Raw genomic sequence first — 25,574 nt, 5'->3', positions numbered from 1 at the left:
GTATGTTCTTTCCATGTCAGAAATGTCCTGGTGAAACCTTTCACCATTTTCTTCGCTTACATCACCCATATTTGGACTGAAAAAATCAAGGTGAGAGTGCAGATAATGCATTTTCAAGGACATACGACATCCCAATTTTTCTTATTCCTCCATCAGATTGTTCAACAAAACTTTATAGTTATCGCTTCGTTAATTACTAAGAAAAAAAATTAACTACTTGTCGAAATGCCTTCCATGCTTCTGCTTCTCTCGTAGTCATTTTATGTTTAAGTTCTTTACACTGGAGCATAAGTCGAACCTGCGGCCCAGTAAAGATTACCCTTAAAGAATTTTGATCTGTTTCTGCCACAATACCGGATGTTATCGGGTTAAATCATCTGATATTGGGTTTTCCATTAGACGAGATGTCAATATATTTACCAATAACAAAAAAATCAGTAGAGATCATCTAACAATGTTTACTGAAGTAAAATATCAATTGTATGCAAACAAAGGACTTTAATAAAACAGTCATTTAACGCTGATCCAAAACAAATACTGCGATGTATTGTGAGCGTGTGATTTGTCTTAAAAGAAGGAAGGATATAAGACTACAGTTCATTTTAAAAAAGCAAAACGGATCTGAAAAAGTGATTGAACAATACCGAGCCTCAGATCAGAACGACAATCTCAATACGCAGGAAGGAAATGTCGGATGCGGATGCGGATTTTCGTCTGAACCGAATTTCTCCTGAATCAGGGATCACTGTTGGAGAAGTGCGGTTGCAGAATTGGAAAGCACAATTGCAGCAATCCACAGTTCTTTATGGGGCAAACAGATCAGATGAAAATTTATCCAGTGTCACGCAATCTTACGACGATGCCTATTACTCATCGCACGAGTTGTATTTAATTGCAAACAGAATACCAGTACCCTCTTGGTTCCAACAGAATTTGCAAAATACTTTGGATGATATAAAGAAAATTCAAAACTTTCAATTTACCAATATAAGGATTTTTCAGGAAAACCTTTCGGATTATGGTTTTACTGCAACTGCTGCAAATGGACACTTAACAATACTCTCTAACTTTCCTGGAATTTGCGTCGGCAGCGCACAGGATATTTACACAAAATGCTTCAACACAACTTTGCTCGAATGTCAACAGTGTGGTATCATTCGTGGAGCAATTTTCTTGTTTGTGGTTGTATGCTTAGGATTGGCAATTCTAATCGGAAATGGTTTAACCGTATTGGTTGGTATTCGACGTTGTAGACGTGGCAAAGAAAGTAAAATGGACATTTGTAGAACCTCACTGGCGATGGCCGACATTTTGGCTAGTAAGTATTATTTATTGGGAATTGTTCTGTAAATTTTCAAAGCGTATATGATGATTTCAATTTTTATTTTTCGCTGCTGATTGTTATTTGAATGCTTGTGAAGTCAGAATACTATATGCCAAGCTGACATTGCCAATATAATTTGTTTCAGGCGTTCAATTGATGTTTGTCATTTTCAACTTCAGTTGGTCGATGAATATGACTCCTTTAGAGCTCGACAGAAAGCAACTATCTTTGCTGGGATCACCACTTGCCATTACCGCAGGAATTCTAATCGTGTTCGGGCTTACTTCTTCCATGTATCATCTGGCATTTATGGCACTGGAAAGATTTTACGCAATAGCATTGCCCTTCAAGTACAAGTGGCAGAGGAAGAGATCAGTTTATTTTGGCATTGCGATAATTTGGATGTTAACGGCAACTGGATCAAGCCTTAGTACGAACCTTGTATAATACGATGGTATATATTACGCAATATAAAATATTTAAATGTTAAGTTATGGCTTAAAACAGTTTTATTTTGGTATTATGCTAAAACTATGCAATGTGTTCAGTTGTCTTACCCAACGCCGCAGGTTTGCTTTTTGCTTATTCGCCGTCAACGTTCATGTATATCCCCGCTCCAACAAACATAACATGGAATTTTAATCAGACTGGCACTTTGGTGTACGGAATATTTTATTTTTTACCCTACCTCTTAACGGTGAGTTTGTACAGCAGCCCTTGTACAAATAATAAACAAAGACTAACGTTTAGAAAAAAATCATTTGTTGCATTATTTTTCAGACTGTTTTGATTTCAGCAACTGCGGTTATTCTTCGTAGAAATGAGAATGTCACAAAAAACAAGTTGAAGAAATCCAATGGAGTTAACTCAAAGACAAAAACTTTACGACACAGCAGAGGACCTTTTATTACAGTGGCCATAATGCAGATTGCCTTCACTGTTTCAATCTGTGAGATTTTTTTCCTTTAATGTATTTAATTGTTGGTGTTTATATGTAATTATTAACACTTTTTGACAAGCTATACAATGCATATGGAAATTATGGTAATCAACAAATTACCTATTTGGTTTTTCAACATTTCAATTAAAATTTTTTACAATTTTGTTATTTTTTGAGTTCCTACTATAATTATGGCTATCTTGATCTCTCTCAAAGTAATCGGAGGCCCTGGTGTATCAATCACAAATATGGTATGCACGTACATCGCGTTAAACAACAGGTTGGTAGGTAACAGAGTGTTTCACAACCATAGATTATATCCGTTTTAAATTGGAACATGAACGGTTCTGGTTCATTCATTTTTGCCCTTTTTTTCCATGCCCGTCCATGCAGCTTTGTCAACATTGTGATATACAGTATTCACGACAAAGGATTTTGTCTGGAAATTCGTCAAATCTTGAAAGCGACATTGGCCGAGAAATGGTTTCGGAAACTATCCGAATCGATCGAGTCCGGAAACACAACTTTAAAGAGCGCAGTATAAGATGTCGATGTGTTTAGTTGTTGTCGTGTTTTATCGTGTTTAGACTGCTCGGTGTACCATGAAATTTATTCTTCATTGTGTTCTGTGCATTTGAATTGGTTTTGAAAAATAAAACTTGAGGAAATTAATTTAAACGTTTAATCGGTCTATGCCCAATTAGATAATAAGAATTATAGATTTCTGATAAATATAACTGTAACAAGAAGCTTGATTAAAACTAGATCTTAATTTTTGTTTGTCGTTGAATATATCGACAAAAAGACTTTGACTTCTTTTCATATTCCATGGGTATATATTCCCAACACAAATCCAAAAAAAATAACTTGTAATTTATTTAGGGACAAATAACAAGTGCATTGGACCATAACTAAAAAGTCTGGCTTTTATTACAAAGAATATCATGAACGTCATAAGTAAGATTGCTATAAAGGTGATCAATACAAATAGCTAAATTTTCTGGCAATATTAATGCAACAGATGGAAAATTGCTGTGTATGCATACTTAGACACCTTACCTTATAGTTGTTCTCCATTACATTTATATACTAGTGGTGGGTGACATTCTCATTTGAGAAGTTGTATAGCGCACTTATTTTTAAGAAAAAGCAAAGACACAAGAACGAAAACTCCATCGCACTATACCGTATATAAACAGTACTTAAATATATTAACTTCTAATATCGACATATAATGGCGCTTATATGTGCTTCTGTGTTCCTATATGTGCTTCTTCTAATGAATATTGACATAAAATGGCAAAAAATGCTTCTGTTTTCTCTTCTGTGACCTTCTATTAGTTTTATGGTTTAACACGAGAAAAATTTTATTTTGGAAAAATCAAATTATATAGAGGTGGTGAAGTTGCAAAATCATAATTGGTTATCTGAAAAATTGTCGCGAAACAAATCTTAAAGGTGTGTTCTGTGTTAATTATATCTGGTTGTATGCGGAAAATTAATGAAAAAGGTTGTCACAACATACACAACCGATAAACAATATTTGAACAGATTATCTTGTGAAACATGTAAGTTATCAATAAAGCAGCGTTTACATTTTACATTATTAACAAGAACACAAAAAAAACAGAATAACAATGTGCTTGCCATCTGTTCCTTTTTCTCTAACCGCAGTATGGCGTCATATCAACTGACCTTCGTTTAAGGCCAGCATGCGGGAAGTGAGAATATCACCAATAAAAAAAACTATAGACAACATATAATACTGTTTACAAACGTGCAATTTCAATAACGCAGAGATATAGAATATTTACAAAGGAATCTAATAAAGCTTCCATGTAGAGTAATAATCTAAAACAAATAATGTGGAACGCGTAAACATGGTTTACCTTGGTGGTATTAGAGTATAAGTTTTTCATTTATTTATAACAGGTCATGTTCAAAGGTTTAAGAAAAACAAATTGAAAGCTCTCCTTGGTGCATACGAACAGCTATAAAAAAACGCTCGACGAAATGTCGGAAGCGAATTCAGATCTCTGTGTAAATAGAATCTTGCCTGAGACACGTTTTCCTGTAGGAGAGGATGCTTTGCAGAAGTGGGCAACACTGTTGCTGTAATATACTGTATAAGCATTCACGGGGCAAATAGTTCAGATGAAAATATGTCCAGTGTCACTTAGTCTTACGGCTATGACCGACATTACTCGTCGATCGAATTTGGTTTTATTACCAACAGGATATATGGGCAACACCGCGATACTGTCAGAATGTGCAAATTATTTTCGATGAGGCCTATTTAAAAAAAATCACAAGCTTTCAATTTACGAATACGAGTTTTCCATGACAAACATTTCCGATTCTGGTTTCACTGCAACTGCTGCAAACAAAGATTTAACAATACTTTTGAACCTACCTGGAATTTGCGTCGGCAGCGCACAGGATATTTACATAAAATGCTTCAACACAACTTTGCTCGAATTTCAGAAATGTGGTGTCATTCGTGGAGCAATTTTCTTGTTTGAGCCTTTGAGGTCATGTGTCTAGGGTTGGCAATCGTCATTGGAAATGGTTTAACCACTTTTGTAGGAATTCGACGTTGTAGACGTGGCAAAGAATGTAAAGTGAACATCTGTAGAACTTCGCTGGCGGTGGCCGACATTATTTTGAGTAAGTATTATTTAATGGAGATTGTTCTGTAAAATTTAAAAGCATACATATGGTCGTCAAAATTTTGCTTTTTGCCGCTGGATTTTGAGAATGCTTGCTGTAAAGTTAGTATAATGTAGGCTACCTGAAACTGCTTGTGCAATTCGTTTCAGGCTTTCAATTGCTGTTTGTTATTTTCAACTTCAGTTGGTCGATGAATATGACTCCTTTAGAGCTCGACAGACAGCAAATAGCTCTACGGGGATCACCACTTGCCATTACCGCAGGAATTCTAATCGTGTTCGGGTTTACTTCTTCTATTTATCATCTGGCATTTATGGCACTGAAAAATTTTACGCAATAGCGTTACCCTTCAAGTACAAGTGGCAGAGCAAGAGATCAGTTTATTTTGGCATTGCGATAATTTGGATGTTAACGGCAACTGCACCAAGCCTTAGTATGAGCATATAAGTACATACTGTGATATAGTATAAGATAAAATATAAAGACATTTGAAGCTGGCTTAGAACTGATTTATTGTGGTATTATGATAAAATCATTGCAATATTTTCAGTTTCATTGCCCGAAGCAACTGGTTTTACTGTTATTTATTCGGCCTCGCTTTTCATATTCTCTCCCAATCCAACGAATATAATTTTAAAATTAAATTCTAAATCTTCTTCTGCTGCTTTAGTGCTTACAACATTCTATCTTTTATCCTACTTTTTAACTGTGAGTTTTTTGCAGTAGCTTTTTGTACGAATTATAAACAAAGAACATGGATAAAAGTAAAGCTTTTCTTGATGATTTTTCAGACTGCTTTGCTTTTGGCAACAACAATTGCGCTCCACAGAAACAGGAAACTAAAGCAAAAGAAATTGAGGAAAGCTATTGGACAAAACTCGAAAAATAAGACTTCACGACTCAGCGGAGGACCTTTATAACAGTGGCCATGATGCAGATGGCATTCACTGTTTCGAAGGGTAAGTTTAAATTGTGTTTTTGTTCATGTAGTTTATCGTTTGATGTTTATTTCAATGTTAACATATCCGAAGCACTTTTATATTTACCACAGCGCAAATATAGAGTTTATGGTGATCACCAGATTACCTTTTTTTTGTATTTAAAATGTTTCAAGTTAACTATTTTACTGTTTCAGTACCTACTTTAATTATGGCTTCGTCGACTTATCTCAACGTAATCGGCGACGCTGGTGTGTCAACCGCTATGATGATATGTACCTCTATCGTCTTAAACAACAGGTTGGTGGTCCCGCGTTTTTACAACCATAGATTAATTGTTTTTTAACAAGAACTGCACATTTTGGTTTCTTTACTGAAGCGTTATTTTCACATGCGCATAGCTTTGCCAACATGTGATATACAGTATTCGCGACAAAGGGTTTCGAAAAGAAATTCGTCAAATCTTGAAAGCGACATTGGCCAAAAATTGGTTTCGCAGATTATCTGAATCGATCGAGTCCGGAGGCACAACTTTAAAGAGCGCAGTATAAGATGTCGATGTGTTTAGATTATGTTGTGTGTCATCGTTTTTTGACTGCTCGGTGTATTATGAAATTATTATGGCTTTTTTTACATGAAATGTGTCATTCATCGTATTCTTTGGAATTGGTTTTGTATTCACAATGTACCACGAAATCATGATCATGTCGAAATCACGAAACCATGAAGTATCACGAACAATGTATCACTAAATCACGAAGATGTAAGTGAAGCTTATAGTTGAGTGTACGAATGGCAGTCGAACTTTTATTTTATTGAACTCTAAATTCTATTAATGAACGACGTTTGAATATGGCATTTTAAGAAGATAAAGATTTATTACATTCATTTTATTATAAGTTGTACACTGTACACTTCGTATATTCACAAAACGTATTATTTTCCTGTTTAAACAATTTACAAATACCGCCACAAAAAAAGATAAAACATGTCACATTGAAATACAACTGAAACACCGAAATGGAGTGGAAAATATATTCCCTTGAAAATTTATTTTTAAAGAACAATTTTCCTGTTGAGAATGCAATAGGATGAAATTTTGTACGGCATAATTAAACGTCCAAGAACACAACACCACGATCAAACATGATAACAAACAATTACGACACGTCGATTGTTTATATTGTACTGCTCAAAGTTACGTTTTTCATGTAAATTGACTCCGATAAATTTGCAAACCATTTCTTTCCAAATTTCGCTTTAAAGATTTGCGAAATTTCTTTTCGATATTTCTTATCACGAACACTGTATATCACGACGTTGACAAAGCTGAAAGAGATGAAACAACGCATCAAAAAAGCATTAAAAAAATGATCTTGAAGTTTTTTATATTCAGGTATATATTGGTAATGTGTAAGTTTATAATGTTTCCTTTTATAGCTAAATATTTTAATAAAATATTTTTCAACAATCCACTTGCAATTTTAAAACATTTATCCATGGCTGCGGAAGACAGCGCCACTAACCTGTTGCTTAAAGCGATGTAAGTGCATATCATATTAACGGCTGATAAACCATCGCTTTTAATTTTTCCAGAATAAAGTAAAGAAGCCAGAATTAAAGATGGAGCTGGAAAAGCATCAAAGTTGTTAAGGTTTAATTTTAAAATGTTGAACTATAACAATACGGCAGTTTACATGATATACCGGAATATTTTCGTATCGTAATACCAATTGCTGTAATTAAAAATATATTATGGTACAAAAACTATTAATTTTAAACAAAGAAAGCTTAATTACTTTAAAAAAAACAAAACTCACAGATGGAAACAGTGAAGGCAATCTGCATTATGACCACTGTAATAAAAGGTCCTCTAGTGCTATGTCGTGAAGTCTTTTTATTTGAGTTAAATCCGTTAGATTTTCTTAATTTATCTTTCCTGAGGTTCCCGTCTCTTTTTAGCAAAACGGAAGTTGCTAAAATCAAAGCTGACTAAAATATTAAAGAACATGAAATTATCTTTAACGTTGATCTTTGTTCATCATTTTTTCCAACGTTGCTTTATAAACTCACCGTCAAAAGATAAGGCAAAAGATAAAATGTTCCGACCACGACAGCCGAAGTGCTGTAATTAGGACTCCAAGTAACAGTTGTCGGAGTGGGGTAAAATAAAAATATTGAAGCCAAGTAATTAAAAGTTAGTCCCGCTGAGCCCGGTAAAACAACTGAAAAAATGAAATCCTTGGTATAGTTTACATAAATATCAATAAATTGAAAACTATTTCATCTCAGATTCAAATTTCTTGATCATGTTCATTCGACTAACGCACAAGGGTAATTATTAGGATATTACCATATTCGTACCAATGCCGACGGCAGTTGCTGCTAAAATCCAAATTATTCCAACACTAAAATACACCGATCTCTTGCTCTGCCACTTGTACTTGAAGGGCAATGCTATGGCATAAAACCTCTCCGATGCCATTAACACTAGATGATACATGGAAGAGCTAAACCCAAAAACCAACCAAACTCCCGAGGCGATTGCAAATGGCGAACCCCGCTGACGTAGCTGCTCCCAGTAGAGTTCAAGTGGGGTCATATTCATGGACCAACTGAAGTTGTAAATAACAAACATCAATTGAACACCTGAAAAGAAATCTTTTAAATTAGCAAGCTTTCACGTAACAACAAGAAGTGACAAATAAATTGTAATTGTAAAAAATGTTTCGAAAATAATGGAACCCACCAACCACTTACAATTCATAGCATCAGCAATTGCTAGTGACGTTCTACAAATATCCATTTTACTTGCTTTGCCTCGTCTGCAGCGTCGAATACCAACCAATACGGTTAAAACATTTCCAATTAAGATTGCCAAACCCAAGAACAGGACAACCAACAATAAAATTGCCCCACGAATGATACCACACTGTTGACATTCGAGCAAAGTTATGTTGAAGCATTTTGTGTAAATATCCTGCGCGCTGCCGACGCAAATTCCAGGCACGCTGTACAGCATTGCTAAACCTTTGCTTGCATTTGACGTCAAACTAAAATCGGAAAATGATTTTTGAAAAAAACTTGTACTTGTCCAAGTATTCCAAGTCGAACTGAAGTGAGAAACTTGGAAATTTGTCATTTCGTTTAATTTGGTTTCTTCTAAAGCAGTTTGCCAATTCCAACTAAACCAAAACTCTTTCGGTATCCTGTCCGGTATGAAACCTAACGATGAATTGTGACGAGTATCGAGTATTGATGATTGTTTCACACTGGACAGAGTTCAACGACCAAACCTTTTTATTCTTCATTGATGGATGAGAAAATAGCTGCTCCCTCAAGGTAATTCAGATGCTCATATTTATTACTGTAATTGTTTTGGTCATCCATTTCAATGACAGCTTAATTATTTTCTTTATATCCTTTGTTTGGGCTTCGCCTTTGTAAAAAACACTAGCCGATATAAACCATCTATTGATTTTTTGCTTGATGATAAACGATGATGCTGTAATAATCTCAAATTTTATTTTTTGCATAAACGCATTAAATCACATTGAAACATTTAATTATGTAATTTATCTGCTGATTACATAAATAAACTATGACGTTAAATAGAGCTTCCTTTTCAGGTGCAACATGCGCAATTGATAAGTAATATTTAAGTTATTATTACCTGAAAAACAAGACAAGTTTTCACATATTTCCTCATTTCATGCTTTTTCACAAAATGCTTTGATAACATTACAAAAAGTGTAACAACGCAAAATACACATTTTGTAAATGAATTGAACAACGTCGAGCATAAGGCACTGGGAAATAGTAGATCGTGTATTTCACTATATAGTTAACTGATTGTCTGGAAGTATTCAAAAGTAATATAGTTCATCAAACCATTCCTTTATTAATATCAATTTAATAATACAAATTTCTATATATTTATGAACCACTTATTACAAGGGTGTAGGCTATATTGTGTGTCACGAACAAAACAATATTCACAATACTCCACACAAACACTGGCTTTAAAAACAATGGAGAAATTAACAAGCGCTTTTATTGAGTTACGAACATCAGTTGTCAACAGCTTTGGAACAAAATGCAACTTATCTGTTGCTGAAAAAAGCGATGTAACCGTTTACCATAAAAGTTGCTGAAAAAAATACTAATTAAAATACACTATATAGTATTTTAAAAGAGCGTGAGTGCCCATATCAATCAAGGAGGACTGTGAAAGAAGCTCTTCTGGGTTCGATAAAACATAAAAGAAAGGATGGAAATGTAAAAAATGCATTTTGTTCATTTTATGAATGATTGTCTTATGCCGTTCTTGAATGTCAGAGCAAACAGTAGGCATGCATTCAACCCTATCTTTCATGTACACACTTTGTTCTCGAGTACAGATTAGAATGAATTAAAGGTATTGATATTAAAATAAAATTCTTTGTGAAGAATATTGACTCTTTGTTGATTGATCGTGTTTGTATTCGTTTATGCTTTACACCTGCTCAATTTCCCGCTGTGGAATTAGGCAAAATTCTTTTTATACGAAACAAAATTTTGTATGAAATCTGCATTGTGGGCACAATGGTCAAAGCTCGCCACCGAGTCTCATTTTAAATAAGGTTCGTTAATTTTATTCACTTTTAACTTTGGCTTGGTGACGCATGATTGCAATTGCAAATAGAGCCATAAAAATAAAATATCTTTAAAGCTCAAATAAATCCATAAATTATCATTTGCCCCGGGGGCTAAAAATTTGACTGTAAAATTGAAAAATAGGGAAGATGGGTTTGACTGTTCCGAGCAGAATAATCGTTGAACGAAGTTATCATAAGAGTATAGATATGTCAGTGTATATGAGTCCCTGTATAACAACATTAATTTGAAAGTTTGATAAAGTTTTCCTTTAACGGCCCAGGATTTGTAATTCACCCAAAGTATTTAACAACCTTTTGCTATATGTACAGCTATAACTTCAACATATTGTAACGAAAATATGTCACGAATTATTTATAGTATCTTATATTTTACCGTTTTTATGGTGTGTTAATTCTCTGCTTGATGTGCGATGATGACTTCAAAGTGTTTGGATGTTAGTTGATTAAATGCGATTATCGTTGTTTATCTCACGTTTTGTGCGTTCTTATCTCATCGATAGCTTAAAACCTCACCTTTTGTATTCTATAAAAGCCGTTGTCAAGCGATTTAAAGAGGTCGGTTTGGTTTTGGTCGCGGGGGCTCTTTAATAAAAGAAATTGGTTTCTTGGGTTTTGCTGATGGTGTCGCGGCTCACCGTGAATGTGGGAAGACAGCCTGGCGTTCGAAAGCAAGAATTTTCAGTGGCAATATCACTTCCAATTTAGTTTTGTGCCAACTCGGCAACAGTTTAGCAAGTGATACTTTTCAAACCTTGACATAAACGTATACGTCGTATTGTTAACTTTTACGGCATTTTAGTATCACTTTTCAAGATAATATATAAAGTAGAAAAATTAGTTTGGCTTGAGTGAAATTTTTTTTTATTTCACCGTAAACGTGACGATTATGTGTATTATCCTGCTTGAATATATGACGGTTATTTACTTTTTTGCTAAAAACTCAACACTTAATTAATACCATGAAGCATCGGTTGTTTATTAACTACACGTTGCTAGTGTAATCATTAGAAGATTGCGATTAAGCTGTTTGAAGTCATAAAAGCTGATTGGCACATTACCAAATGCGTCTTCTAGTACTGTCACACACAATGACGGCAATTTCTTGATAACCATAGATAGTATTCACTGCACTATGTAGTATTAACTAATATTGTTTACAACGTGGCTTTGTACTTGCGCGGCAAGAGTTGACGTCTAATTAACACGTCAGAATAAAACCGATTGAAAAAGAAAAAATATTAAGCGAGATCAGAAAAAAAGAACGATCAGCACCAAACTTACTAATTTATACCCAATGATTAATTACGTAATTACGCGAACAATTTTCTCTGAATTTGTTGCAGAATATTTCATGTCTTTTGCTCAAACGTATGATTGGCTGTAATATTATCATGACCAAAACACATTGCATTGTTATATTTTGCCACTTTGTGTTAACTAATTTAGATTTTGTTTTACGCTCAATAACTCAGCACCATTACCACAATGGCATCGAGAATTTACTCAATTAAATGTTGAAGATAAGTTTGATAACTTTGAACAAATTTTCATTTATTACTAGTATTTTTTTCGACACGAGCATGTCTGTTTTCAACAAATCTTTTGTGATCTGTGTTTGTGTAGATATTGACGTTATGTCTATGGAATACTTTGTAAATGTTGGCGAATATCTAGCGCAGTAAAAATTTCCGAGCAACATTGTTTTGCAAGAAAATATTACTTCAAAACACCAAGATCCCTTGACGATAAACGGCGACCGAATATAGAATTTTGTTGTGTATTATCCCATATTTGAAACTTATGTATGACTTATATATCCTTAAGAATATAAGAAATAAAAAAAATGTTTTACTTTGTTTTGATTGGTAGTAATTATTGCTTCCCGGTTTTTATTTTTCAAAACCAATTCAAATGCACAGAACACAATGAAAAGTAAATTTCATGGTACACCGAGCAGTCTAAACACGATAAAACACGACAACAACTAAACAAATCGACATCTTATACTGCGCTCTTTAAAGTTGAGTTTCCGGACTCGATCGATTCGGATAATCTGCGAAACCAATTTTTGGCCAATGTCGCTTTCCAGATTTGACGAATTTCTTTTCGAAACTCTTTGTCGCGAATATTGTATATCACAATGTTGACAAAGCTGGACGCATGTGAAAATAACACATGAGTAAATAAATCAAGATGTGCTGTTCTTGTTCCGATTTAAAGCAGTTAATCTATGGTTGTAAAGTGCTGTCTAAACATTGCTTTACCAACCTGTTGTTTAAGGCGATGTAGCTACATACCACATTGGCGATTGACACACCAGTGCCGCCGATTACGTTGAGATAAGTCAAAGAAGCCATGACTAAAGCAGGCACTGAAACAGTGACGGAATTGTTAAATTTTAAATTGAATTATTTGAAACACAAAAAAGGTAATTTGGTGATCACCATAAGCCTTATTTTGGTACTATGTATAGCTTTAAATAAATGTTAACGAGAAACATTAAAGGATTAACTATAATGCATTAAAAAAAACCACACTTTACACTTACACGTCGAAACAGTGAATGCAATCTGCATCATGGCCACTGTTATAAAAGGTGCTCCGCTGAGTCGTGAAGTCTTATTTTTCGAGTTTTGTCCAATAGCGTTCCTAAACCTCTTTTGCTTGAGTTTCCTGTTTCTGTGGAGCGCAATTGATGTTGACAAAAGCAAAGCAGTCTGAAAAAGTATCAAGAAATACTTTACTTTCATCGTTGTTCTTTGTTTATAATAGGTACAAAAAGCTACTGCACAAACTCACCGTTAAGAGGTAGGGTAAAAGATAGAATGTTGCAAACACGAAAGCAGCAGAAGCAGATTTAGAATTTAAGTTCCAATTTATATTCGTTGGACTGGGAGCGAATATGAAAAGCGAGGCCCAATAAGTAAAAGTAAAACCAGTTGCTTCGGGCAACGAAACTGAAAGAATTGCAAAGATTTTATCATAATACCAAAACAAAACTGTTCTAAGCCAACTTCAAATGTCTTTACTATATGCTCGTACTGAGGCTTGGTGCAGTTGCCGTTAACATCCAAATTATCGCGATGCCAAAATAAACTGATCTCTTGCTCTGCCACTTGTACTTAAAGGGTAACGCTATTGCGTAAAATCTTTCCAGTGCCATAAATGCCAGATGATACATAGAAGAAGTAAACCCGAACACGATTAGAATTCCTGCGGTAATGGCAAGTGGTGATCCCCGCAGAGCTATTTGCTTTCTGTCGAGCTCTAAAGGAGTCATATTCATCGACCAACTGAAGTTGAAAATAACAAACATCAATTGAACGCCTGAAACAAATTATATTGGCAATGTCAGCTTAATATATAGTATTCTGACGTCACAAGCATTCACATAACAATCAGCAGCGAAAAATACAAAATTGAAATCATCATATACGCTTTGAAAATTCACAGAACAATTCCCAATAAATAATACTCACTAGCCAAAATGTCGGCCATCGCCAGTGAGGTTCTACAAATGTCCATTTTACTTTCTTTGCCACGTCTACAACGTCGAATACCAACCAATACGGTTAAAACATTTCCGATTAGAATTGCCAATCCCAAGCATACAACCACAAACAAGAAAATCGCTCCACGAATGATACCACACTGTTGACATTCGAGCAAAGTTGTGTTGAAGCATTTTGTGTAAATATCCTGCGCGCTGCCGACGCAAATTCCAGGCACGCTGTACAGCATTGCTAAACCTTTGCTTGCATTTGGCGTTAAGTCGAAATCGGAAATGTTTCTCAGAGGAAAACTTGTATTGGTAAATTGAAGGTTTGTGATTTCTTTTAAATGCGCTTCATCAAAAATGGTTTGTAAATTCTGACGGAATTGCGGTGGTACCGATATCCTGTCTGCAATGAAACCCAACTCGATCGACGAGTAATGTCGGTCATAGCCGTAAGACTGAGTGGCACTGGACATATTTTCATCGGAATTATTTGCCCCGTGAATATTTAAATATTCCAGCAACAGAGTTGTCCACTTCTGCAAAGCATCCTGTTCTACAGGAAACCGACCTCATGCGAAATCCCGCTTACACAGAAATCGGAATTCGCTCCCGACATTTCAGCAGAATCATTGCGTTTTTCTTAAACATTTTTAGATTTATAAGTGAAGGGGGTTCTTACTCTAATACTCTTAAGAAAACCACCTTTCACTTTATTTGTTTTAGATCATCATGACATCATCATGTACATGGCAGCGTTATTATATCCCTTTATATTTTTTATTTCCGCGTGATTGATATTGCACTTTTGTAAACGTTTTTATATGCTGTGTATTGATTTTCTTTTATCTGTGATGAACTGATGATGTTGACTTTCGGTCCACTAGCCTCAAACTGAGGTCAGATGATGTGCTGCTATATTGTGATTAGAGAATAGGGCAGCTGGAATGCACATTGCTATTCTGTTTTGTTTGTTCTTGCAAAAGTTAAACGTTGATTTCTTTATAATGTTTAGGTTTCGCACAAGATGAATCTGGCATGTATCTTTCAACAGGCAGGACATATACGATGGAAAAAAAATTCAGTGTGGAATATGGAATTGTTGACGTATGGAGTGGAATGGTAGATATCATTTATTGAATGAAACGGATTTTCCATACATTCCATACATTCCATACATTTTCCGTACTAAACTTGAATGCACATTCCCACAAATGAAGTAAGTTTATGCATTCGCTAAACAGTATACGCACATGCTCATTTACACAATCAAGTTTGTTGACCAAAAATTTGAAAATCAAGTGCGTTCACCTTAAATTTTTAAATTTGTGGTGGTGTTTTTTCTTCTATTTTCGAAGGTGTTAATATCGTACAATATAATATGGAATGGAATATTTTTAGATGGAATGAACTACATCGAAGGTATGACATGGAAAATTTTGTAGGTTTTAGAATATGGAAAATATCTATTCCGTTCCACAGCATACCCGATCAACAAGTGCGTGTTGTAATCAACACTTTTATCATTTTTGCATAACACCCAGATATTTCCTACACATTGTTCTCTTTAAGTTTAGACAGAATACATAATTTGATTTTTACAAAATGGAAATTTTTTCTCATGTGGAGGCATTAGAAAAGATGGCCACAAAAGGGAAAACGAAAGCACAAGCAACAATATATGTCAAAACGCTTCATTAGAAATTAGCATTTGCAGGTTCCGGTAATCGGAGTTTCATTTGTCGCGTTTCTGTCCTTGTCTTCGGCTGCTCCTTTTCCAGAATGCTTATTTCAAAATGGAGCGGAAATGACCTTAGTATAATGACAGCTTGTCCGATTTATACAGGTATTCAGAGGCTCTATATGGGATATTTTCAGAATTGATTCAGAAGCAACTGACTGAAGACGAAGATTGGAATGAACTCGCCGGATGCGCAAACAGCAGCCTCGGTTCCTGCTTGCTCCGTTTCGGAGGAGCTTCCGAGGCTCTTTCTCACAATGAAAAGGAACATTTCTTACAATGTTTTCCCTTCGAAAACCGGTATCAAGTCTGAAAATGAAGGTTGAAAAGCTGTAAGGTGATTTATAGTGGCAATGCTTGAGTGAATGCAAAGAGCACTAAGTTACAAGTTTTAAAATGTTATGAAAAAGCGCTGACTGCATTTCAGAAATCTTCGCTGGATGCGCAAAAGACCCTCTCATTCCACAAACCTGCAATAACCATAGGACTTTCTCAGCGACGCCCAAAATACTTTAGCTGCTTTGAAGTACCGTCAACAGGCGGTGGATATTTTCAAAAAAATATCAACCGAAGGAGCTTTTCAAATAAACTCGACGTCACGTTACGAAAACTTTGCTTTTTTCTTTAGAAAATTAAAGGTGACGTTCCGTGTCCCCGTGTTCCAGGCGCTCGTGTTCTTCGAAAAATTCTATGACATTCGAAAAAGAACACGCCTGGGAATCAGCGAAGAGATGTCGCTAGTTCATGCTTATTATTACTACAACGTTGCAAATTGTGTGACCGATATGAGCTGCGTGCCGGATCGTCATGAGAAGGCGCATAATGTTCGGAAACAAATCACAACGGACGAACAGAGAGCCGAAAGGGATCATTGCTTCTTTAAACCTAACAAACCGGAAGTATCTTAAAAAGTATCTTCACTAAAATAACGACAGACGAAGGAAAAAATCAGTATTTGGCCAACGCCTGCAACAATCTATCGGAGTTGCTTTCTATTCTACAAAGAAGTTTGAAAAATTCGTTAACTTTTACAAAAAAGCGATACTTATAACTGAGGCTCTATACAACATCGATGCTTTCTTAAAGAAATCAAAAATTCTGCTGCAGCCCTGGAATATTACCAGGAAGTCAGTTGAATTTTCAAATCACGCCACTTGTGACGCGAAGGCGACACTGGCTCTTCGGCACGGCGTTCTGCCCGTTAATGTTGGGCGGGGTGTCACTAAATTATTTCCACAAGCAGCTTAACCGCAACATTTTGCTTTGCTTAAAGCAATTAAACTGGCCTCAAGAAGTCAGTGAGTGAACAGCACAAAACCGAGTTATTATCCAAAACCTTAATTGCACCAGATAAGGATCACCGGAAAGTTAAACGTCAGAAATAATTTAATTAAAGTGTCCTCCTAAGAAGATTTGTTTACGTATGTTGGTTGACTTTGTATAATTATTGTATATAATGATTTTTTTTCTACTCTTTTGCCATTTATTAGATAGAAACGTTATATACAAACTCACATGATAAATTACGACGCAGATTACGTGCAAAATTGAAAGATCATTTCGAATTTTAAGTTTTAAGTACGTTCATTTAAGTTTTCCTAGAAATACTTTTGTATTTGATCATTTGGTTTGCTCTTAAATCGCCGGTATGTCTGGGGGCAGCATGTTACAGTTTTGTTTTCGGAACAGAGGTTGCTGGGTTGTCGTGAAAATAAAATTATTTTCTCTAGATTTAAATTTTAAGCAAAATAAAACTAAACCAAATTCAAATTTGTACTTTATTGCCGTTTCTTGCACGTCATTTGAAACATACCTTTTCAGTTAGTTTATAACAACTATAGTGACGTAATAAGAATGTTGATGACCTACTCTAAGAACTACCACAAGCAAAAATAAGATGATGGTGCAGGTGTGGAGTTTATATCTTATCTTTGACTTCAATTCCCGTTTTTTCACCTAATTCGTAAAGGGTGTTAACGGTTGCTTTGAAGTTGACAATATAACCTTCAATAATTCGAAGCAATTCCTCTTCGCTTTCCACTTCTTCTCGCTTCATGAGATCTTGGGCAAAAGTAGTCCGGTTTGGAGCCGCGTTCAGCATGACCGTCACCAGTTTTCCTACGACCCACCCGTGAAAATCTTGCAGCGATTCCTTGTATGCTATTTTCAACGCTGATTTGAGGTTTTCAAGATTTTTGTCATAATCCTTTGCAAGAAAACGCTCAAGGAAAATCAAAATCAATTTTAAGGATCTTTTTAGCCAAACGATGGCGCTACTGGCAACACCGAGCCCATTTTTCTCTTTCAGCTTTAGATCAGTCTCCGTTTTCTCAAATTCGATCAAACCATCCAACGTGGCAACATCGATTGGGTTTTCCAAGAACCTCTTTTTAATCTTTTCCACATTACCAGTCACGTCAGTCTTCATAGGTGAAAAGAGCTTACCGCCTAAGATGTCCATGATACCAGCGATCCGTGAACAAGATTCGAGGAACGACATTGTTTCAAGCTGTTTGCTTTCCGGAACGATGTCAAAGGGGGGCAAGAAGACAGATGCCATATTTCGTGTTTAGAAACCCTGAACTGAAAAGGCGATCGAAGACCTAACCTAACTAAAGAGAACAGAGAAGCTAAATATCCCACCGTTATTAGCGTTTGACCATATCACTAAAATTTTAAGTATACACAGTATAATAAATCCATGTGTGGTATACGCAATATACAGTATCACTGTGAATGAAGACAATGCACTGTGTATTATAATTTTGTATTTCTAATTTGATGCTTCAAACCGACAAATGTTTACTGTAGTAAATACAGCACGTGTGTAGCAACGGCCTTTCTGTTTTCAAACTTAGAAGTTTCTTTTTAAAGCACTTATATTCTTTCAGCTGCTTGGTAGTTGAAGTGACGACATGGGCAATGGTGTACGCGATTCAAGAAATGAATTTAGAAGTTAAGAAAAGAATATTATGCTTCATACTTATAGCCTACTACGCAGACAATTATTAGTCATCGTTAAAACAATAGGAATGCAGTGAACTATCAAAGCAAAACTTGCCAATTAACTCAACAACATACGCAACTGCTGCTTGCTGACAAAATTTAAACAGTTTGTACCCCTGACTTGGTACTGTTATTGCCAATCCTCTAATTGATATTGCAGGACAAGAACCGATACAGATAAGCTATTTGAATTGAACCAACTTCCATAAAGGTATCTGGCATTGTACAGTAACGTACCGTAACCTGCTGGGCGCCCCCATGTAAAAATCTTCCGCCAACACCGCCATTCATACGATTTTACAGACTAAGAACCAAGATATACTGACAAAAGCATATACGCTCGTAAATGATCTGAACCAATTTCCTTTTTATTCTGTGTTGTTGCTTTTATGGAAACATTTCCGACAAACGGAAACTTGTCTTTCCACGATACATGCCAAGACTCTATAACTCGTTTGCCTTCGAATTAACTGACCTTTGTATAATGAGTGAAGCACTTGTAAGTGGTTTAATTTACACAGGGCAGCTCTTGTGCGCAGCATGAATAGAGGTAAGGTTATTCATCTTTTTACTCAATCAACAGAAGATCCTTTTTATAAATGTACAGCTACTGTAGGAAGATATCGAATTTCTGAGGGTTATTACAATAACGATGGGTTGCCTTTGCGTAAAAACAGTTAAAAATGAAGACAATCTTTAGTCATTATTTACAGTCGCTTATACGTAAAACAAGTCGAATAGAGTGTTAAGGTCTGGTCTCCTGCGCATGCAAAACGTTTCGCAAACACGCAGCGGAAAAACTATGTTTGCACTATCTCAGACAGGACACTGTATTGACGTCGGACAAAAGGTGGCACAATGTTTTCTGGCAGCCATGTGACATCTGCCTTCCGACGGCATGTTCAAAGTAATAACGGTATTTACTTGGACTTTAATAAAGATACCACAGTACTAAGGTTTGAACACTTTACTTTCCCGGTACTCCTGAGGCTACTGACAGAAACAGGCCCAAAGTTTAAATATATACAATGCCCAGCCACAGGGTATGATTCCGCAGCCTGATTTAGGCTATAGACCCCAAAAGCTCCAAGTTAAGTTTATTGAGTAAGTTAAAGATGTGGAACAGGCTGTAGGCCAAAATATAATTCACTTAACTCTACAAACCGCGATAGAAATGACAAAGTACGCGGTGTGATGCAATAAAGGACAATCAGTGGTAAAGTTAGGCTTACTATAATTTTGTGGTTTCAAAGCGGGACGCTTTCAAACAACCCAAACTCCTTAGCTGTGATTTTTAACTTGACATTTTTCGGAATTATTACGTAGGCCTACATTTAAACCCACCCTAGCTGTCTTCATTGACCATATTGTCATCGAAAGTTCCAAGTGCTTGTTCTTTAAATATCGGTTTCAATTCGAAAAATAGGAAGGAATTGAAGTTAACGATACAAACATGGCTGCTTCTATTTCACCGGAAAATTACCGTACCAATTATCCGCTAACAATGACGTCACAATAACATTTTTATCGAATACAATGAAATAAATAACAAACAAGATCACGAATTCTTCTTCAAGAAGTACCGGTACGCTACACAGCAAAAACAATAATAAGAACATGCTAATGTTCGTGTATGGCTTCTATGCGGTATGCCTAATTGCCTATGCTGGCTGACTGAATGCCAAACCGGGACGTTTGGCAGACCGATCGGGACGCCGGGACAAGACGTTAAAAAGGGGGACTGTCCCGGCTAAAACGGGACGTATGGTAAGACCAGGTAAAGTGTAACTTGGTATTTTTAAAAAATTTTGCATGTGTGGCAAGACATTTGTCTATCACAATAACTTTTTATACTTAGTATACTTAACGGTTGTAATATAGTAGCGCCATGTATTCACTGATTTATCTTTACTTTCTTGTTTAGTGTTATCATGTTGTTAGTAATCACGCTACCTTTCCCTCAGGCTGCAGCGTTTTTGTGTGCGCTTGGTTCAGTTACGAGCTGATGATGCGGTTTTCGTCAAGCTATAGGAATTGTGCGTAAAGCTAGTACGACTTTGGGCGGAAGAAGAGGACAGACGTCCTCTATGCTCGTGGTTCAAGTTTTTTTTAGTGGAGATATGCCTACTGTGCTGAGTAGTGATCTTTTCTTGCGGCTTTTAATATTGTTCCTGCTTTTTATAACGGCTGAGTGTACGATCTATGAAAAAGCAGAATAGGTCTAGCGGTCGGGCCGTTAATTCAAGAACGAACCTGACGGTTCCAGGATGACGAAAACTTAACGTCACACATTCAGCCCCGAAATCGGCCTGGAAATATTTACAAATCCGAATTCAAGGCGAAAAGGTCTGCTATATTTCTACCTTTAGCTTGCTTTTTGCCTGAAAATGTTATGAAATTCCAGTTTGATCAATGGCGTATATAACGATCAATGTAGAAGACGAAAAACAACAAAGATATAAAGTTTGTTACAGCGCCGAAGATATTAGCCTCTATGTTTTACACGTGATAGGCTGATTGGTCTAGTTGGTACGTTTGCCCATTTTAAACACTCACCACAAGTAACATAAGTTGTGGACAGTATTCTAAGCTTATTACAAAGAATAAAATCGACTAATGCATTTCCTCTGTTATATAAACCACGGATTATCATGTGCAATTTTGGCCATGAAGGAGTCTAATAATTAAGGGTGACTTGTAGCCAAAACGATACTGTACCAATTTGCACAAAGTAAAATATAAGTTAGATTAGACTCACAGTAGTTAATCATTAGAGTGTTAAGGGATAAATGTATGGTATAGATAGTTTGCAGCGATATTACAACAACAAACAAACACTGTACCAAAACATAGGGAATGGCTTACCCGATAAAAAGTGCTTTGTCATAAATCGTCGTTTAACTGTGACGGTATTACAAACTTGGTCAGTTACTGAATTCGACTGTTTTCCGAACTTGACCCACATTAGCTTTCTCACTGATGTTTCACTGACCTGCAAAGCACATTAGCAACATGAAATATTTTACATTGGTATAAAACAGACCGCAGTAGTAAGTAACTTAGAACTTCCGCCTTTAATTCATCTGCTCCAACCAATGTTTATTGTTATTGCTCCTTGTGGAACACTCCTTTGTCCACTGACACTCAAAAGCCTTTTGTTTTTCCTGTCTTTGATGGGATTATACAGTATGTCAAAACCTTTACATGACCTAAGAAAACTTTTGGAGAAAAAGGTACATATACTAATAATATTATCTCTATCACAATAAAAAATTGACTAGAAATTTAGACCAGATTTTTTTGTAATAATGCTTTTGTAATGAAATGGTTGTATGTCGTACCTTAACCTGTAAGGGCGACCACTTCAATACAACGTTTGTCTGTTGATTAGTTTATTGTCCTCGAAGTAAATGAGCCTCAAGGTCGTTGTTTCGCTTTTCTTAATCTTGGAATTAATTGTACACCTCGACAACTTTATATTCTGATTATATTGAAGCTTCTTTGAACGATTACATTTAAATAAAACATTGGGACAGCTACATAATAAAGTCGACCACTTTCTAGGGTTAACTTAGTAGACTGTAACGCATTGAATAGCTATGAATAATAATACACGCAATATAGGCATGCACAATTGTTATGTCTCGTTTCATGAAAGCGGTTTCCGTAAACAACACAGTATAACTTAATATCTACTTATCATCACACTTTAATTGACAGGTAGAATTTTCAAAAATAGGGGCATTTATTTTTGTAAGCAGTCTGATTATGAAAAGGTATCCCGCAATACACCAAAAGTTAATCCAAACCACAAACACACCACCAGGTCAATAACCTTGACTTGATAATTACGTCATAAATATCTAATATGGCGGTGGCGAGGTTCTTGTCTATTCTCCATTCTGCAAGTGGTCTAGGATGTAGATTGGCCAGTGGTGTGATGAACGTAAAACTTACGTAGTTATCAATAACTCGGTTAATATTAAATGAGCAGTGATTAGTATAGAAAGTTAGTGATCAGCTTTAATAATGACGTACTGATAGGCCTAAGTATGATGGGCTCATAAACTTTCAAACATTTCAAGTGCTAGGCCATTGTAGCCTACTGTTGGTCCACCAGTGTTGGATGGCGGTGGTTTACGCCAGGTGGCCCATGACTATGAACATCAATGCTTATGCAACATACGACAAGTAGCAAGTTGTGAGATTACGAAGCGGATAATAGGGAAATGTTTTAGCGGCTATTAACATGGTTACTGTAAGGGCTATTTCACTTGTAAATTTTAGCTAAGTACAGGTATAGGCCTAGGTAGGCAAACATAATTCTAGAAATTTTCCAATAACACATTTGAGTGTCTAAATATCAAGCCTATTGTACCGCAGCGGTAATCTGGCTAGCTTGGACTATAACATTATGATATTGACACGCTAGTATGATTGGTGTGTGCATGTCACATTGCATAAGCTTTTATCTGTAATAATATTCAGGTCTAGTATACAAGTGCTCAACATGAGGTATTACAATAGGAGTTATGAGGTAATAGAATAGAAATGATGACGTAATAATTTCTCAATACTTGGTCCTGATATGGAAATGCTTTGATGGTTTGATAATAATAATTAAAGACCGTTGTCTTTAAGGATTCCTGTTATAACATGTGGTGTTAAAAGTCATTATTGACAGTTTCTGTTTGTGGCATGGATTAATTGCTTTTTGCGATCTTTGTTCTAGAGCCCTAGAGAGCCGACGTAATTGTTCTCGAACATGTTTGCGATTAATTTTGCCCGCTTGCTGTCGTTATAAGATTCGAATAGTATTATTCCCCCGGGGTTTTTGGGCATTGTTAAAGAATGCATTTGAGCAGCTGTTTTGCTCGGTACAAGTGACTGGGCAGAAAGTTTGCTGATGTTTGGACCTGTTTTTTAACCATAATCTGAAAGATTATTCGATTTAAATAGAAACTTCGCCTGGTAGTATACCAGTACGACAACATGAATTTAGACCGAACCGTGAAACAATTGGTCAAACATGAAACTTATATTAACTTGGGCAAAAATGTACGCAAAAGGAAAAATACAGACATCGTACTCATTTCGTTACGAATGGCATCATGTTTCGAAACGGTTACGGCCTATTTCGCAAACGAAGTCTTGGACTGTCTACGCCGTCGTCATTTGTACGCTAAGCACATGATATGTAATTAGTTCTGCTATTTAGCGTGACCATCCTGTTACGTCACAAAGGGTGACGTTTCACAGGTAATATGCTTCATGAATATCTTGTACGCAAATGTAAATTTCCCTCTAATTACGCAAGCGCAGTAATTCGATCTTTTTGGGTGCAGTTAACTTCGTGATTTTATGGACAATAGCTAAGACACTAAAACCGCTGTTTTTAAAAGACATGATGAATCAAAGGTGATTTAACGTGTTTTAAACTTGAGATAATAATCCTCTGCTTCTGTGATATTTGCTGTTTACCAGAGTCAATTTTGAAAACAGGCAGTAAGTGTCATTATTCATTACCACATAAGCTGTACTTACCGCTACGTCTAGGGTCGCATTTTCGCTGGTTAATCGCCTTACTTTTACCAGTAGCATTTACCACAACATCCAACAGCGTAATTAGTGAAAACAATGACCTTCGCTAAGATCAACCAAATCGACAGCATTGGAGTCTGTTGTCCACATTTAACGTGTTTAATCGTATGTCAGGAACACAGATGGTCTGCAGAACATATCTCGGCTTGGTCTCAATTCTTCTAAAATCGCGCCCAAATTCTAACGACATTCAATTCAAAGCTTCCGATACACGATGAGAAACTGGTGACGGATGCAGCGGAAAACCGCCTTGACTCGTTATTTTAAATGTTTTAGGCTTTTAATTTTGCAGATGTTGTCAGAAATGGCATGACGGCTTAGTTAGTTTCTCAAATCTGCGGGTTAGGCAAAGTCGGTCGAATAGTACGCACATTTCTTGCCAAGAATTGCTTAGCGACGTGGATTTGGCGTTTTTTGGGTCATTTACTAGCTTGTAAAACGATAAATCTATTCACGTCGTTAAGGTTGCGGGTATTGTACATTTTGTCTTGTATTGCGAACTATTTCGCTTTTGATCTGAGATCTGTGAATTGGTACAAATGAGAATTTTGTTATACCAAATCCTGTCACAAGGTGATCATAAACTAAATCGAATTTGAGTTTAATTACCCGTGTGCTTTGCAGTTCTTGGTGACACACAATCAAAATAGTAAAGAATTACGCGCATCATTGCCTTTTATTAAGAGTTGTGCCAGTTTAATCAATTACAGCATCATGCTCTAAATATCAGCGACAATGAATCCGTTCCATCCGCACACAACGCGGGTGGCGCTCTTTTGGGTTTGAACGCTGCTGATGTCTTGTCTGGAAGTTTATTTGAAGCTGATTTGACAGAGAATATTGTTCTGCAGGCCCTCGGTGCGATCTGTGCATAAAATGATGCTTATTGACAGTCGAACGCCGGTTAATTGAGAGAAGCATAACTTGTGGTTGTACCGTTGTAGTGTCAGTTGCAAAATATTAACGTAAGGTCGGTGTCGGCTGAAGAGTGCTTGGAATATGTACCAAGCACCACTCAAATCTGTATGGTTACATGTTACAACCAGTGACTTTGCTTTACTTGCTGTGATAATAGATACCTTCGTGTTTACGTGTAAGTGTCATGACGGAATTTGTTTTAAAAACAATAGTAAGTAAACAAAAATGTCCAGCAGTTTCTTGGTTAATTTTATCATTAAAATAGATTTGGGCCGAGTAGGA

The 25,574-nt window shown here is 36.1% G+C and overlaps 3 protein-coding genes across 4 annotated transcripts; 1 reads left to right on the top strand and 2 right to left on the bottom strand.

The window, feature by feature from the left end:
- Positions 1-667: 667 nt before the first annotated feature.
- Positions 668-2,864, top strand: LOC143446563 (uncharacterized). Its single transcript, XM_076946253.1, has 6 exons — positions 668-1,318; positions 1,470-1,754; positions 1,873-2,021; positions 2,105-2,273; positions 2,442-2,544; positions 2,658-2,864. Exons 1-6 carry the CDS (start codon positions 688-690, stop codon positions 2,806-2,808), a joined length of 1,488 nt encoding a protein of 495 aa, XP_076802368.1. The 5' UTR covers positions 668-687; the 3' UTR covers positions 2,809-2,864.
- A 9,528-nt stretch (positions 2,865-12,392) lies between these two features.
- LOC143446635 (uncharacterized) lies at positions 12,393-22,459 on the bottom strand. 2 transcript variants are annotated; one of them, XM_076946371.1, is made up of 8 exons: positions 22,115-22,129; positions 21,639-21,765; positions 14,010-16,076; positions 13,573-13,857; positions 13,330-13,487; positions 13,079-13,247; positions 12,799-12,901; positions 12,393-12,682 (listed from the first exon to the last, which is right to left on the bottom strand). In XM_076946371.1, the coding sequence occupies exons 3-8, from the start codon at positions 14,500-14,502 to the stop codon at positions 12,532-12,534; spliced, it is 1,359 nt and encodes a 452-aa protein (XP_076802486.1). In that variant the 5' UTR covers positions 14,503-16,076; positions 21,639-21,765; positions 22,115-22,129; the 3' UTR covers positions 12,393-12,531. The 2 variants fall into 2 exon arrangements, with proteins under 2 accessions (XP_076802486.1, XP_076802487.1); XM_076946372.1 differs by lacking the exon at positions 14,010-16,076 and having other exon boundaries at positions 22,115-22,459.
- Positions 17,529-19,996, bottom strand: LOC143446636 (glycolipid transfer protein-like). The gene has a single exon (XM_076946373.1). It carries the CDS (start codon positions 18,325-18,327, stop codon positions 17,686-17,688), a length of 642 nt encoding a protein of 213 aa, XP_076802488.1. The 5' UTR covers positions 18,328-19,996; the 3' UTR covers positions 17,529-17,685.
- Positions 22,460-25,574: the final 3,115 nt, after the last annotated feature.

Source organism: Clavelina lepadiformis, chromosome 2, assembly GCF_947623445.1.
Source record: "Clavelina lepadiformis chromosome 2, kaClaLepa1.1, whole genome shotgun sequence".
NCBI lineage: Eukaryota > Metazoa > Chordata > Ascidiacea > Aplousobranchia > Clavelinidae > Clavelina > Clavelina lepadiformis.
The sequence above is the reverse complement of the archived record's forward strand: the minus strand, read 5'-3'. Positions and strand labels throughout refer to the sequence as shown.

Coding starts and splice junctions, on each gene's coding strand:
- LOC143446635 (XM_076946371.1), bottom strand. CDS start 14,502: ATGTCCAGTGCCACTCAGTCTTACGGCTATGACCGACATTACTCGTCG. Junction 13,858..14,009: donor GATGGCCGACATTTTGGCTA/GTGAGTATTATT, acceptor AATTTGTTTCAG/GCGTTCAATTGATGTTTGTT. Junction 13,248..13,329: donor TTTTACCCTACCTCTTAACG/GTGAGTTTGTGC, acceptor ATACTTTTTCAG/ACTGCTTTGCTTTTGTCAAC.
- LOC143446563 (XM_076946253.1), top strand. CDS start 688: ATGTCGGATGCGGATGCGGATTTTCGTCTGAACCGAATTTCTCCTGAA. Junction 2,022..2,104: donor TTTTACCCTACCTCTTAACG/GTGAGTTTGTAC, acceptor ATTATTTTTCAG/ACTGTTTTGATTTCAGCAAC. Junction 2,274..2,441: donor TGCCTTCACTGTTTCAATCT/GTGAGATTTTTT, acceptor TTATTTTTTGAG/TTCCTACTATAATTATGGCT.
- LOC143446636 (XM_076946373.1), bottom strand. CDS start 18,327: ATGGCATCTGTCTTCTTGCCCCCCTTTGACATCGTTCCGGAAAGCAAA.